This window comes from Drosophila obscura, unplaced genomic scaffold, assembly GCF_018151105.1.
Source record: "Drosophila obscura isolate BZ-5 IFL unplaced genomic scaffold, ASM1815110v1 contig_176, whole genome shotgun sequence".
In the NCBI taxonomy this organism is placed as follows: domain Eukaryota; kingdom Metazoa; phylum Arthropoda; class Insecta; order Diptera; family Drosophilidae; genus Drosophila; species Drosophila obscura.
In genome coordinates this window covers 805,989-822,762 of record NW_024542763.1, presented here as the reverse complement: position 1 = coordinate 822,762, position 16,774 = coordinate 805,989, and the positions used below count along the sequence as shown (strand labels likewise).

Genomic DNA, 16,774 nt, shown 5'->3' with positions numbered 1-16,774 from the left:
TAAATGTGTGTGTGCCATGTATTCACACATACTGTGCTTGTGTGTGGGCTGTACACCCCGCTTACACGATCAACACGGCTCCCGAGCGGGCTTGCACTACCGTAAAACTGGTAGTTGGAGGTGAAGGAACGGAGAACGGCTACCGCACAAATGGAGTCTCTTTCTACCCCCCGAACGGTGCGACTGCGCTATTACAGTGTCGATTCCACCCCCAGACAAAGCATAAAAGCTCCGCGTACATCTCTAACAATCAGACAATATACCAGCGATACTTCAAATAACCAACTGAAGCATTTTATTGGGAATAATAGTTTTGGGAACCGTAGCCGAACCGACCACATCCACCCTCCTAAAAAAATTGGTCCTTCGAGCCGGATAAGCCTCCATAAGGAGGAGTTCAACCTTCAAGCATCGGTGGATTACATCGTTACGTTCCGAAGATAAGTACGATTTCGTCTTCCCAAATCGCTTCCGAGTGCGATTATGTTTTATTCCCCGCTAAGTCCGAGTTCAGCGATATATGTATATATATTCTTATATACATATGTATCTGTTCATACAGTGCTATCCAGTTTCTGTTTTACTTTCTTTTTCGCCAACGCCATATTATCGGCGATTCCGGCCCTTCACCACCAACTACCAGTTTTACTGTAGTGCATCCATTCCGCTTTGTCTGTGCTTACGCTTGTGAATTTAAATATAAAAATATTCACCCAAATCCAGCCGCCCAAAGAAGACAACAAAAATTCCAGTTCACAAGAACGGCTGATCTACATAGGTGCATACATACACGCCCATGCATATTGTTCAGTCGCATATTTATGCATTAATTAATATTACATAACATACACTTATCGAAGAAGTCAGGTCGACCCATGTAACGGGAGACGTAATAACAAACGACAAAGCATTGTAGCTGAGTCAACAATAACCGCTTCTGCTGCAATTTCTGCAAACGATGCGATCGCTCTTCAGAGGGCAAAAACACTGGTGCAATTGCTGACTATCACAATTGCCCAATAACACAATGTCATATTAAATCCAAATTAATTCAATATTAATTTCAATTCCCTTTTACCATATTCTTACTAGACTCAGCACTTTCTGTACCTTTTGTTACCTATAAATAGAAATTAAGTTTGTTGAATAAAATCAGTATCAGAAACAGTAGCATCACTGCCTGTTCACTCATTCTCTACAACTGCAATCAACAGAGGCTGTCGCCGTGTCTTCAGACCCTCATTTGCTCGACGTAGGAAACCCTCTTCGCAGTCCAACTGGTTCAAGTTCTAGTTGCGACGACAAATTTGTCGGTTTGTACCGTAGTCCCCCCCGGGGGAAGCCCACACGCAATCAATTTTAATCCTTTTACCATTCTTACTACAACTTTGTACCTTTTGTTACCTATAAATAGAAATTAAGTTTGTTGAATAAAATCAGTATCAGAAACAGTACCATCACTGCCTGTTCACTCATTCTCTACAACTGCAATCAACAGAGGCTGTCGCCGTGTCTTCAGACCCTCATTTGCTCGACGTAGGAAACCCTCTTCGCAGTCCAACTGGTTCAAGTTCTAGTTGCGACGACAAATTTGTAAACGGTTTATGTACCGTATGCATACCAAATCACACACACACAAACACACATTAACACATATAATGTAGAGGCCGGCAGCGTCGTATGCACCGTGCATAGGAACAAATTCGAGCAGCGCAGTAGGCACACGTACAGCGTAAAAACTTCGTGTGGTTTCGTTATTCTGCGCTTCTGACGTAGCGGCAGAGAAAATTCTGCCTCACTGACGTAGCGGCAGAGAAACATGCTTCGGGCTATGCACAAACGGATTCTGCTCGCCTGCCTTAGCGGCAGAGAATCATTCGTGTGCTCTATGCACACTTACTCGGCTTTCGCAGCAGCAGAGAAATAAGTAACGTATTTGACTTCGTGTCTGTTGTCTTCGCACACAAACGCACCAAAAAAATGTGTGAGTCTGTGTGCCGACCCCTGATATATTGCCATACTCCAAGTGCAATCCACCCCCATAATAAATACGCGCTGTCAACATTTCTTAAGTGTTATACATAGTTACATACTTAAATACATTTCACACAGTAAATTGGGTTGATGTCTTTTCCTTTTATTACCGCATCTGGTTAATAAATAACTAACTTATTAGCCCAAGTGGTCCTCACATTTAACATCTACTGAAACTTATAATACACCACATATATACAAACATCTACATATCACTCCATATCTACATACCACTCTATATCTACATACCACTCTCGACATCTACCCACCGCTGTTCACACATACATTTCGCTCACAAAGGGCATTTATTTAATATTATTTCTGCGATTCCGAGAAATTTACGCGTTCCAGCCATACTTTTCGGGCGCCACAATAAAGAATATTATCTCCAAATATGTGATAAATTATCCTCAACCCAGGCACAGAGCATTTCCGCAGCTATTTCGCATTTTTCCGTAAAAATTTTCAAATTGAGTTCGTGCGACAGAGAGAAACTATTGGTGACATATTTTCCGTAACTATCGGTATCGCCACCTAGATGTCACGAGAATTACAATAAGCACAATTGCGCGAACACTCCAGAATGCCAACCTCTTGGTTCTTTATCCCAACGGCTCTACTATCGCCGAGGCCGTCTGCATTCCATCCGCAATCACCAAAGAGAAGGAAAAAATAATAATTTTCAAAGTCCGTCAAAAGGTAAACGGAGGAGCGGCGTACTAACAATATTTTTTAAATATTTCCACAGCCAGTGTGACCGTTTCTCTCCTCAGTGAGCATGAATTTAATTCACTCATTGTTTTGGGAACCTCGATCGGGGGCGACCACAAATAATCCGAGTTGGTTGTTCGGTCTCCCAGCCGAGCATAATTTAGTATGTTTAGTCAGTGGTGCAGCTTTAAAGTAATTCCTATTATTTGTTCTTTATTTTCACTGTCCACTTGACCTTATTGTAATTGAAATGTATCTACACCCGCCCCCTCACTATAATAGCCGTTTCAACCGTTCTTTCGTCTCGCGTAAGGCACGGGCAATTCGGTCCGTCTGCCCTTATCAGAGTCTGGACGTAGCACTCGCACTTGACACATCGTCGCCTAATCGACCAGGCATATTATCAATAAACAAACATATATGTACATAAATCTGTTCGTGACGTTTCATTGTAAATAATGGTGATACATTTGGTATCCTCCTCTAAAAATTGTTTTACAGCAACGCGCGAGGCCTTTTCTCTTCCATTCAGCCTTCCAGCCGAGCCTAAGTTTTTTCTTTCGCCAATCCGCGGATTCTGCATCCGACTTCGCCTTCAAATCCTGCGTTTGTGAGTGCGTAGTATGCCAACGGGTGACAAGGACAGCAAAGGGTTTTTGGCTGTGACCTCTCCACGTCGGCTACGCACCATCCAGGGGTACAAGAATACATCCGAGAGAAGTACGGCGAGTGTTATGGGGTATTTGAGCAGTGCCTAGCTACCTCAATGCGCAGCTAGCCCAAACAGCAGTCCATCTGTCTGCACCGCAAACCTACCATGGCGGCTGTCGACTGCCCCCCTGCGACATTGAGGTCTTCGCAGGAGATTACGTCCGCTGGCCTACTTTCCAGGACCTATTTACGGCAATCTACATACATAATTCTAGGTTGTCCCCGGTAGAGAAGTTATACTATCTCACCGCTAAGACAAGTGGCGATCCTAAGTCCATAGTCGAAAAGTCCCCGCTCACCAACGATGGTTTCGAATCGGCATGGTCGGCCCTCCGAAACCGTAATGAAAATAATCGGCTCCTGGTGACCAACCAGATAAATATTTTGCTCTTATTGCTTCGCGTCGAGTCCGAAACCAGTCGGGCATTGAAAGAGCTGCAAAGCACGATGCAAGGGGTTCTCACCGCCCTTGCTCACTCCAATGTCTGCACCGACAACTGGGATATGATCCTCGTTACGATCTGTGCCTCCAAGTTTCAGAAATTGACCCGGTCACTGTAGGAGGCGTTCGTCACAGATAAGAAGGAGGTGCCTCCATGGACGGAAATCGGCGTTTTCCTCACTCACTGACGCTAGAAGCCATGGAGAGCGACCCGTCCACGTCCAAAGGTTCCCAGAATCCGCAGCTCTTCGGAAGCAACTCCTATCCATTTTGGTCTCATGGCAGTCCCGTGCCAAGGAAGTTTCACTCCTTCCAGACACAAGCTAGTCCGAAGAGAAGAACGTGTGATCTCTGTTCCAAAGAGAATCACCCGATTCGACTATGTCCGCACTTCTTACAAATGACCGTGGACGCACGTGCCAGCTGCATTAAAAAGAGGCAGCTGTACTTGAACTGTTTCGCCAGAGGTCATCAGCTCCGGGAATGCCAAAGCGCCAACAGTTGCTTCACTTGTGGATCCCGCCACCACACGCTTCTGCATCGTTTTACTCCAGCTCCCAGCGAATCGACTTCCACCACAGCGGAGGATCCCGCTTCCTCCGTCGCTCCACCCAACGTTCAGAATTATTTTGCCTCAGGAACAAGGGCTGTGCTTCTCGGCACTGCTATAATCAACATTTGCCACCTGGGGACAAATTTCCGTGCCCGTGCTCTGATCGACTCAGGAGGCAACGTTCATTACGGAACGTCTCTTCAATATTATTAAATTACCATACTGCCTTATTCAGGCCCAAGATTCAGGCCTTAATCAGACTGTAGCAGCTCAGTCCAAGAAGCTCTGCGATTTTTCCATCCGCTCCCTGATTACATAGCTGGAAATCTCCCTTCATATCCGACCCCGCAAAGTGCGCTGCGAGACTTGCCGAACCTGCCACTAGCAGACCCTACATTCTAAGAGAGCTCACAGATAGATGTTCTGATCGGTGCCGACATCCTTCCGTCCATCCTGTTAAGCGGCTCACAGACCGACATCTGTGGCTTCCTCCTCGGACAAGAAACTATTTTTGGGTGGGTGCTTACAGGTCCAGTGCCGAGTAATGTTCCAGACTAAATTGTATCTTTCTCCACCCAAATTTCCCACGTCCGCGACGCTCCATTGGACAAACTTCTCATTAAAGTTTTTTTCAAGGTAGTAGGAGAGTCGGACTCATATTGCGAAAGCAATTTTCTTCGAACCACGTTAAGAACGTCAAGCGGAAATTACGTGGTCACACTACCGTTTCGTGACCCCGATCATTGTGGGGCATTCAAGGTCCATTTCCCTAGCTCAGTTTCTCCGAAATGAGAATCGGCTAAACATTCCCTTTCATGAGCAGTATAACTCTGTGATCCAGAAATATTTAGAGATCGACCATATGACAGATGTTCCCTCCACTAACGAATTCGCCAATTATTATCTCCCACACCATGCCGTAGTCAAGCTTGAGAGCACTACCACGAAACACCGCGTGGTATTCAACAAGTCCAGCGAACGGCACGAGATTGAATGATCTTCTTCATGCTGGTCCGCTCCTACAATCCGACTTAGCCTTCCAAATCCTGAAGTAGCGCTATTTCCGATACGTCTTCAACGCCGACATTACAATGATGTATCGCCAGATTTGGGTACATCCTAAGCACACGTCCTTCCAGCGAATATTATTTCGAAACCAGGAGGGGGAAATTACGAGCTGAAAACCGTGCCCTTTGGGAGTCGATTGCTCTCCGTTTTTAGCCATCCGGGTACTACAACAGCTTGCCGACGGCATCCAGTCTCGATATCCAAAGGCAAGTCACAGTGTGCGGCAGTACATGTACGTCAACGACGTCCTAGCCGAGAGAGACTCCATCAAGGAGGCTCAACTGGCTATCCACGAATTGCAGGCCTCAGCTCTGCAGGTTTTCCACTGCGTAAATGGACGTCCAACCAAAAGAAGATTTTGGATGGGATTCCGAGTGACCACCTCCTTCACAACGATTTGCTGGAAATTGAGGCCGAGAGCACGGCAAAGACCCTCGGAATTCGCTGGAAGGCAACGTCCGATGACTTCTTCTTTGTTCCTATCGTGTTCACGGTCGAGTCATCCGAGTCATCAAAAGTTCTTTCCCAGATTGCAAAGCTGTTTGACCCCGCGGTGTGGCTGGGATATGTGTCTGCGATGCATCTGAAAAGGCGTACGGTGCCTTGATCTACGAGCGCGTGGAGTGTGACCAGCATATTACGGTGCATCTGTTGTCGGCGAAAACACGACATGCTCCCGTGAAAACCGTTTCGCTTCCCCGATTAGAGCTGTGCGGTGCAGTACTCCTATCCGAAATGGCAACGGCTATTCTGCCAAGCATGCCGATGGCAAGTCCTCAATGTTATTACTGGACCGATTCTACGATTGCACTGGCTTGGTTGAACAAGCCCGCTTGTCACTGGATTACCTTTGTAGTCAATCGAGTGACCAAAATAGCTCAAACCACCGAAACCAAGGATTGCTGACTTAGACAATAGAGGCGTTCCTTTACAGGGACTGGTAGATAACCAACTCTGGTGGCATGGACCAGTTTGGTTGCAATCTCCACGTGATCAATGGCCAGCCCAAGCTGACGAAACTTCAATTATGACCCTAGAGCAGCGGGCCGTGAAAGTCCATTTTTTTCCCAGCCCATCCGAAGATTTCCTGGATCGATTCTCCCAGCTTGAGCGGGCTCTTCGAGTGCGGGCGTATGTTCTGCGTTTTATTCAGTGTTGCCGGAAGGTATCACCCGCACGTGGGGACCCCCTCTCTAGCGCGGAAATAAAAGAAGCGGAATGAACTCTTATGCTAGAGACTCAGCGCTGGGACGTTCTCAAGAATTTCACTGCCTGAGTGGTAAACGTCCCGTGTCAAGTGCGAGCTCTATTCTGAACCTGAACCCCTTTCTCGACCGACATGGGATCATGAGAGCCTGTGGCCGTGTCACAACTTCTCAAGATCTGAAGTATGACGAGCGTCATCCAATCATCCTTTCCTATAGTTGCCGCCTGTCTCGCCTTCTGGCTCTCTTCACGCACAGAATAACTCTCCATGGCAGCAATCAACTGATGACTCGCCGAATTCATGGCAAGTATTGGATTCCGAGAATCCGGAACCTGATAAAGAGTGTGGTGAACTCATGCAAAGTGTGTATCGTCCACAAGAATAAGTTACAGACCCAACTGATGGGTGATCTCCCGACAGATCGAACTTCTTTCTCCAGACCGTTTACCCATACCAGGATTGATTACGCCGGTCCCTTTGATATAAAGAATTATACCGGGAGAGCTTGCCTGATCACTAAAGGTTATGTGTGCGTATTTGTAAGTTCTTCGACAAAGGCTTGGAGGCCACTTCCGACCTGACCACCGAGAAGTTTCTAGCCGCCTTCACTCGTTTCGTCGATCGAATATGTTGTGCGCAGCATATCCATTCAGACAATGGAAAAACTTTCGTGGGAGCAGCAACTGTACTTTCTCGGGACTTCCTATAGGCGTTCAAGGACTCGTTGACTGATGCATATAGCCATCACCGGTTTGCATGGAGTCTCATCCCGCCAGGAGCTCCACATATGGGGGGCTTGTGGGAAGCAGGCGTAAAGAGTTTAAAAACGCTCTTCGTCAAAGAAGATATATATAAATATATAAAAATATACAAACATCTACATATCACTCCATATATACATACTACTCTCGATATATCTTATACCGCATTCTACACATACATTCCGCGCATACCCGAATACATTGAACAATAAAATTCTGCGATTCCGAGCAATTTACGCGTTCCAGCCACACCTTTCGGTCGCCACAATAAAGAACATTATCCCCAAATACGTGATAAATTATCCTCAACCCAGGCACAGCGCATTTTCACAGCTATTTCGCATTTTTTCCGTGAATGTTTTCAAATTGTGTGTTCGTGGGATCAAGAGAAACTAGTGGTGACAAAATTAAAAAACTATCGGTATCACCGACAAAGCGATCACGCATCTCAATACAGGAAATTAAAGTGCCCGAACATCAAATATAAGCCAATCAATATATTCAAGCCCACGAATTGTCAAAAAATCCAAGTGTTATGTTTGTTCCGCATCGAGTAAAAACCGACTGTGTAAGGCATCATTGTTTTATTTCATATTCGTTCCAATAGTTTTTCGCCAAAGTTACCACAGTCAGCCGTAGCAGTTAATTTCTTGACTCCAAATCTCGTGTTCTAGTCTCAGATCCGATCTACTATCGCCATGGCATAACAAGGGAGCAAGAAATAGAGAAAAATTCCATATGCCATCCATCCGCAAAAAACAAACAAGATATTTCGCCCACTGCACAAGTCCGTCAAAAGGTAAACGGAGCGTTGTACCAAAGACAATAGGATACATAACGCCATACGAAATTTTTGCACACGAATTTTGCAGGCTAACTTTAGAGCTGCCTTCAGGCTCTCTTGAAATTTTTTAGAGAGAGAGAGCGCTCTAGTGCATACGGCATTCGAAGGCACACGAAGTTGGTTATCCGCCGCTGCGACAGCCGAGACGAGTCGTCGCGACGAATGTATGTGTGCACATGCATACGTTTTTTACAGCGCTGTCGAAATATACCCTTCACTTTATAAGTGTAAGTTAATTTTGCAAGACGCTTACCACCCCAATATTAAAAAACTCTTATATTGTAAATATATCCCTCCAATGATAATTTCTTTTAAGATGGTATATTCTATAATAATGATCGGATATATGTACATATATAAAAATTTTTTTTTTTTTTTTTACGGGATTTTATTTATCGAATCTTCCCTATTAGAGACTTACGACAAGTATACAAATCTTAGACTAATATATTTATTTAATTATTTACACTTAATTACTTAGAGTACGTCCCTAGCTAAGTATTATTGCTGGGTGGGAAGGTCTCTTCGCCGGAGTCGTGTATGGCTAGTGTGCCAAGTTAAAGACTGCGCAAGCCTATTAGGATGGGCTTGAAGCTTGGCCTGGTACTTTGCTTTCACTTTGGCAATTTCATCTTTAACTGATCCTACATTTAAGTCTTTATGGATATTTTCATTCCGTATGTACCATGGTGCCCCAGTGATAGTTCTTAGTATCTTCGATTGAGCTCTCTGGATTATTTCTAAATTACTAACGCAAGCATTTCCCCATAGCTCGGAGCCGTATGTCCAGATAGGTTTGAGAACTGCATTGTACAAAAGTACTTTGTACTCCAGTTTTAGTGGTGAACGGGTGTTTATTAGCCAATGTAGATTACTAGCTTTAAATTTAAGTAGATTTCTCTTCGCTTCGATGTGCTTACGCCAAGTAAGCCTTCTATCCAGATGAACACCAAGGTATGTTACTTCGGTGGTTTGTGGAATGTTGATATTGTTCAGACATAATGGAGGGCAAGTTTGTCTGTTTAACGTGAAGGTGACATGCTTGCACTTTTGCTCGTTTACATGTATCCGCCAGTCTGCTAGCCATTTTTCTAAGGCCACGAGATGAGATGATAAGTGATCCGTGGCCCTTCTTGGGCACTTGGAGCGACTTAATATGGCAGTATCATCAGCAAATGTCGAAGTTGTTGTTAGGCTGTTTGTCGGTAGATCTGCTGTGAATATGATATACAGTGTCGGTCCAAGCACGCTGCCTTGCGGTACACCAGCTTCAATTGGATGATATTCAGAGAGGAAATCTTTGCATCGTACTGCGAAACTTCTTTGCTGTACGTATGACTCCATTATTCCATGGATGTTCTGTGGAAGTAATATTTTGATTTTGTGGATTAAGCCATCTAACCAAACGCGGTCGAAAGCCTGTGCGACATCCAGAAAAACAGCGGAGCAATACTCCCGTCTTTCAAATGCATTTCGTATCTCAGAGGTTATACGGTTTACTTGTTCAATGGTTCCGTGTTTTTCGCGAAATCCAAATTGGTGAGTCGGGATGGCACCGTTGATGTGTAGGTGTTGTTTGATACGATTCAGGAGCAGCTTTTCAAATATCTTTGATAGGCAAGGCAGTAGGCTGATAGGTCTATATGATGATGGCTTGGACTTGTCTTTTCCGGCTTTATGGATCATTGTGATGACTGATTTCCTCCATTCTTGAGGATAATAGCCCCATTTCATCATGCTGTTGAATATCATAGTAAGAAAATACACTGCACAGCTCGGCAATTCTATGATCATTTTAGGAGAGATGAAATCGTGGCCCGGAGCTTTCTTTTGCTTTGAGATTTGGTCTTTAATGACCCTTGTGACTTCTCCTGTTTGGAATATGATAGGCGGAGTAGCTTCGGGATTGTTGGTTGGTGGGAGCACTAAGCTATTCGTTGCTGGGTGCGGTTTGAAGACGTTTTCTAGATGGACGGCAAATGTATTTGCCTTCTCTTTGTTGCTGCGAGCCCACTCTCCTGTTTGTGTACGCAAAGGTGATTCACTCTCGATTGGTGGGCATACGCCTGATTTTGCTTTCCACAGTGGGAATCGTTTGCTAGTTGGGGAGAGTTGCTCCATATAGGATATTTGAGCTCGGTTTTTTTCATCTTCTAGGGCTCTGCGTAGTAGGTGGTTGGCTATTTTTAGCCGCTCTTTCGATGCAGGTGATCTGTGTGCTTGCCACTCTCGGCGAAGCCTTCTTTTATCGCGTAGCAGCACTTCAATGTGCCTAGAAATACGACTGCTGTTGGAATGTTTATTAGATGCTAATATTGGTGTTGAGTGTTTTGCCGCCAGTGACATTGAGGAAACCAATGCTTCAACTGACCTATCAATGTCATCTTTACAATTAATGTTTGGGCAGCTATCAATATGAGAGCTTATGTACTTCCTGTATTTGAGCCAATCTGTTTTGCTAGAAGTTAGAAAGTGTGGGCGTTCCGAATGCTGTGGATGGTCGTAAAGGTGAAGTAGAATGGGCGAGTGATCCGATGATAGATCTGTTAAGTGATCTACATTAATCTGAGCTTGCAGCACCCTTCGTGTAACTGCAAAATCAATCAAGTCGGGTTGCTTGTTTGGATCTGTGGGCCAATATGTGGGCTTGCCCGGAGAGATAAAGTCTAGCTTGTTTCGTGGGGTTATTATAGCGTTATATAGTTGTCTTCCTTTCGGGTTGGTAAGTCTAGATCCCCAATGGGTGTGCTTGGCATTGTAGTCACCAGCTGCTATAAATCGGTAACCTAGTAGGTCGAAGAATGTTACAAATTCTGTTTCGGAAATGCAGAAACGTGGTGGGCAAAATTTTAAAAATAAAATATATATTAAATACATTAGTTCACATTGGGATAATTGTCATTAGGGTATTCATTGCGACGTATTCAACGACTGTAAATAAATTCGTTCCTCAACTCATACAAAAATTTTCGTCTCGAAAATCGTCCGCTACGCACTTGCTGGTTCTGTGTGTACTGACACATGCAAGCGGATTCTATTTTTAGATTCGTACGCTCTCCAATTTTTCGTCACTCGCCGAAAAATTGGCTTGCATATGGCAATTGAAATGTATGAGCGTTACGCATCTTATACTTATATTGTCTTTGGTTGTACTAACAATATTTTTTTAAATATTGCCACAGCCAGTGTGACCGTTCCTCTCCTCGGCGTGTATCAGTTTGATCCACTCATTGTTTGAGAACCTCGATCAAGAGCGACCACTAATAATCCGAGTCGGTAATGAAAATCGGTGTCCAGCAACGCGCGAGGCATTTTCTCTTCCATTCACCCAGTAGTGGGTTCTCATTTGGGTGTTTAAGGGATTTATTGCCTTCGTGGGTGATGCCCAGCCCAGCCTAAGTTTTTTCTTTCACCAATCCGCGGATTTCGCATCCGACTTCGCATCCGAATCCTGCGTGTGTGAGTAAGTAGTATGCCAACAGGACACAAGGACAGATTAATTGTAGCGGTTCCACAGGAAGTGATTTCAACCACGTTGTTTAATGTGCTTCGTGCAATGCACATGTCACGGTAAATCTGGTACCATGCGCCAATTTACGCCCCAGAATAAGAAGCTATAGCAAATCCATAGCGACCCATCCTGGTACCAATTCGAAAGTATACTAGTCGGGCATACTTTCCCCCTTGGTGAGGAGTGATCTAAGGGTCTCGGCACCCGGTTGAGATCGCAACTCCACGTGGAGCCTAGCGGCTCTTCCCGCGTAAAATTCAGGCTACCACAGCCACCACGATGCTCCCACTAGGGGGCCTACCTCAATGAACAGCCTTGGAACGCTGAACAACCCGTGGTACCGATCTTTAGGGCTCAGTGGACCCTCCCCTTTTAGGCCCGACTGGCTCGGATAGGGTACCCTTGAGGGGGACTCTCCAAGTCCGCAGCTCTCGGCCCGTCTGTCGCCATTGGGTCAATCAGTTGTTGCTGTCTGCAGAACGCCTCGCCAGCGTATCTATCCAGCAACTGCATCTTCTCCTGCGAAGCCACCACTTCGGGGACTATCCATTCGCCATCCGTGTGCTGCACTCCAAGTCCATCGAGGTCTCGAAAATCTGCATAGAGCGGACAAACACATAGTCGCGCCATCTTCTGCTTCCAGCTAAGATTTGCCAAATCTTCGCCGTATTGCTAATCGCTGTCCTCCAGCGGGTAGTCACGCTTGAGTTTGAATCTAATTGCCAGGCGTCTGGCTACCAGATCAAACGGGGGGCTCCAGCAAGTACTTGCAGTGCCACCGTGGACACTGTTCGGCATACCGGTAGGCATCCAATCAGGATAGTCCTTTGGCACGCAAGAAGTTTCCCCCTGGCAACCACTTGCGTCGTCGTCGCGACAGACCAAACCAAGGCCCCAAATAAGGCACCATGAGTCCGGCGTATATTGTCCGTTTTGCCCAGTCGACTCGCAGTACGCGAGACAATGCCCCTACGACTGTAGTCAGCCTATCACGCAAGCCCGTGATGTGCGGGAGAAAACTCAACCGCTCACCGACTGTGATGCGAAGGTACCGATACTCGCGCTTTATGGCAGGCTTGCTTCAGCAAACCGTACCAATGGCGGCCGTCTAAGTATGCCCTTGAGCAGCAAGACCGCCGTGTTGCTAGATGAAACGGCAACGCCGACATCAACTCCCTTAACGCCTATGATGGACATTAGTTCCTCTCCTTTTCGCTCGAGCTCTAAACGGGCGTTTCCCTCGATGAGGAGGAGCAGGTCGTCGGCATACGCGCTTAACGCTCCAAGTGGCTCCAAGCGCTGGAGCAACACGTCCATCAAGATGTTCCATATGAATGTACCACTTATGGACCCCTGTGAGCAACCTCTTGTCACCGAAACAGTGGCTACTCCATGCCTGCTGACGATGCTCGTACTCCGGCCGGAGAAGAAGCTTCGCCACAAGCCTGCTTTACGGCAGCCCAGCTCTAGGAGCCGACGTAGTGCAGCATCCTACTCGATGTTGTCGAAGGCTCCCTTGAAATACACGAAGACTCCGAGCCCATATTTCGACCGGCTGGCTGAAAAAGTGCTCACGACGTGTTTCCAAGCATACTCCACACAGCGTCCTTGGCGAAATCCAAATTGCCATCTGCAGCCATCCGGTATGGTGTCCTTCAGACGATTCACCGTGATTCCCTCAAGCACTTTGCCCAGCAGTGGCAACAGACAGATACCCCGATATGAAGCTGGATTCGTCATGTCCTTATCGGGTCCCTTCAAGAGTGGAACCACCCTAGGGTGCTTCCATTCCGTGGGGAAGTATCCGGCCTCCAGGCAGCGGGAATACAACGCTGTCCTATGCTGAGGGATGGTACGCCACAATGCCTTGCAAATGGCACCTGTGATGCCGTCCATGCCGGGAGAGCGTCTTCTCTTCAACCTGGCGACGCAAGCATCAACCTCGGTAACCTCGTGGGCCGGTGGAGCTTCGGACGTGATGTCAATGTAAGCACATACTGTGCACTACAGAGCGCAGTGCAGCCACTCGGTTGTCCAACGGCGATTCGGCGATGTCCTCTGGCAATTCGGATGTCTGCCTTAACACCTCTTCCTCGAACAATCGCCAGCCCGCATTTGAAAGCTTCCAGGACGGCACAGAAGCAATGCTCTCAACTGTGTCTCTCAACATGTTGTGGTCGCTCGTATCCCATTCCCTCACTTCCCAAGCGTATGTGGCCCACATAGTCGCAGCTTAATTGGCGATTGTTACATCGATGTCGCTGTGGGCTCTGCGGTTATCGAATGTAAACACCCGACTGACCTCGTTGAGCACGCTGGCTCGGTTGTCGGTAATCCACTCAGACAGCAGCTCACCCCGTGCATAGTTAGCTTACCCCCTAGCATGCTCGGGGAGTTTGCTAAACCACGCTGGGGATACTGCGTTCGCGTCGAGCCCAAAGATGACGGGAGTGCGGCTGGCCAGCAGCAGCACAGCATCTAGGTACTTAAGGTACGGCGCCAAGTCGGTGTTGAATTGGCAATATACGGAGCATAGGATGATTGAGCCAAATCTTCCTTGCACTCTGACGCATACTCCATGTTCGGTGGTAAGGGGGTCTATTGGCGTGCAGATGACTTCCGGTTCATCGACGATGATGGCAGCTTTCGGGTTTTCGTCACGTTTCCGTCACGTCTCGTTTCCGTCACGTCACGTTTCCGTCCTGGAATACTCGCATTCCCGAAGGAAGGCCAGTAATCCGCCCTGCTCTATCGACGTACGGCTCCTGGACCAGTGCGAGAGATGGCCAGAGTTGCGCATGATGGATCCGAGATCCACCACAGCCGCTCGGCCACGGCTAATTAGCTTGGATGAAGCTAAACATTTAATGTCAAGCTTGCACCGCCAATACCGCTGCGTAGATTGGGCATTCCACAGACTGCATGGAATGTGCTGCCGGGAAACCCTTGAAGCGGCAGTTTCGGCAGTTCACCGGGTTGGGGTACTTCGAAACGTTGTGGCCACCCTGTCCGCACTGGTGGCCCACGTTCTTCTTTAGGCAGCACTGGGACACCTTGTGGTCGAAACCCTCACACCTGTGGCAGGCGTAGGTCCTGACCAGGGAACGACAGCGGCACCGGAATTACTTGATGTATACGCAATCGCGTAGCACCTCTTGTGCTTTCGCATCGACCTCCAGCGTCACGTTGACTGCGGCGCCGTCGGTGACCGACCAGGGTTTGCTGCCCAGGTGAACCGTCTTTTTAAACTCCGCAGCGGACATGGAATCCTCTAGGTTCTTGGTGAAGAGCTCCTCCATGAACTCTTTAGGCGTGATGGACCTGTCGACGTCATACACCACGACCTGAGGCCTGGTCTCCGGGCTCTTCCTCACTTCCAGTCCTTCGCGCTGTCCAATACCTTTTTGAGTTCACTGACCGAAGGCGTGCGAATGATCGCTCCTCCGGACTCCGAGTTTGGGCACAACGTCCTTCCTCACTCGCTCCACTAGTTGCTTCCCAGTCGCCTCCGGCTTCGTGCTCTTAATAAGAGCCGACCAGGTTTCGCGCGGCTTCGCGATCGGTGGGGCGACAGCGCTCGGTGCTGGCAGCGGTGGTGGCGGCGACAGTGGTAGTGGCAGCAGTGGTAGCGGCGGCGTTGTTGGCGGTGGCAGTGGCAGCGACAGTGGCAGAGGGTTCTGCCGCGGCTTCATTTGCACGAAAGGGGAGCGACGGCGGCGGCGACCTGATTGCTGGGATTGGCAACTTTCCCGTCGCCCCAATCCCCAGCCCAATCTTCTTAGCTCCCTTTTTTGCCGCATTTGACTTTTGTCGACGCTACCTACGGGCGAGGACTCTCGACAACGTGCTCGCCCCAACACAAGCCAGGCTAGCATCGCTGGCGTCGGCCTCCGTGTCCACCTCCATGCTCTGGCTCCCTCTACCGGTTCTCTCTGACACTAAGCCTTAGCGGAGACACACACCAAAAGGACAGCAAAAAGTCTTTTCCAAGTCGGCTACGCATCTCTTCTGCCTCCAGATCTACGCAGACTGAAAACATCAAGTCGTCACCCACTCCAAGACCAGGTTTTCTTCCCATCTCCCGTCACCCTCCAGGTACCAGTTCGGATCCAAGACGATCCAACCAGCGCTCGCGTTACCAGTACCGTCAGCTTTAGAGCCATCACAATGGCTCAATCCGCCACCACTACTGCACGGGCAAGACTACTCGCCACCATTGGCGGTCTGTCTCACCTCGAAGCGAGCATTACCGCCGCTCCATCCGCCTCTCTTTCCGAGGTTCGCCGAGGCCAAATCCTGAGCATGTGCGCGGAGGTCGAGGCGGAGTATAGGGCTTGCTCCGCAGCGATGGTTGACGAGGATCCAGAAGTACAAGAAGACATCCGGGAGAAGTACGACGAGTGCTACGGTGTAGTTGAGCAATGCCTAGTGAACCTCAATGCTCAGCTGGTACAAACAACCGTCCTTCCTTCTGCACAGCCAACCTCCCAGAGCGGCTGTCGAGTGCGACATTGAAGTCTTCGCAGGAGATTACGTCCGCTGGCCTACTTTCAGCGACTTATTTAATAATTTTAATCTACATAAATAATTTTAGGCTGTCTCCGGTAGAGAAGTCATACCCCCGGTAAGACAAGTGGCGATCCTAAGTCCATAGTCGAGAAGTCCCCGCTCACCAACGATGGTTTCGAATCGGCATGGTCGGCCCTCCGAAACCGTTATGAAAATAATCGGCTCCTGGTGACCAACCAGATAAATATTTTGCTCTTATTGCTTCGCGTCGAGTCCGAAACCAGTCGGGCATTGAAAGAGCTGCAAAGCACGATGCAAGGGGTTCTCACCGCCCTTGCTCACTCCAATGTCTGCACCGACAACTGGGATAGCCTCCTCGGTACTATCTGTTCCTCCAATTTGCCGAAGTGGACCCGGTCTTTG

The 16,774-nt window shown here is 47.8% G+C and overlaps 1 protein-coding gene across 1 annotated transcript; it reads left to right on the top strand.

Annotated features, from left to right (window-relative positions):
* Positions 1–5,749: 5,749 nt before the first annotated feature.
* On the top strand, positions 5,750–6,425 carry LOC121403924. The gene is made up of 2 exons (XM_041592216.1): positions 5,750–5,848; positions 6,111–6,425. Exons 1-2 carry the CDS (start codon positions 5,750–5,752, stop codon positions 6,423–6,425), a joined length of 414 nt encoding a protein of 137 aa, XP_041448150.1.
* Positions 6,426–16,774: the final 10,349 nt, after the last annotated feature.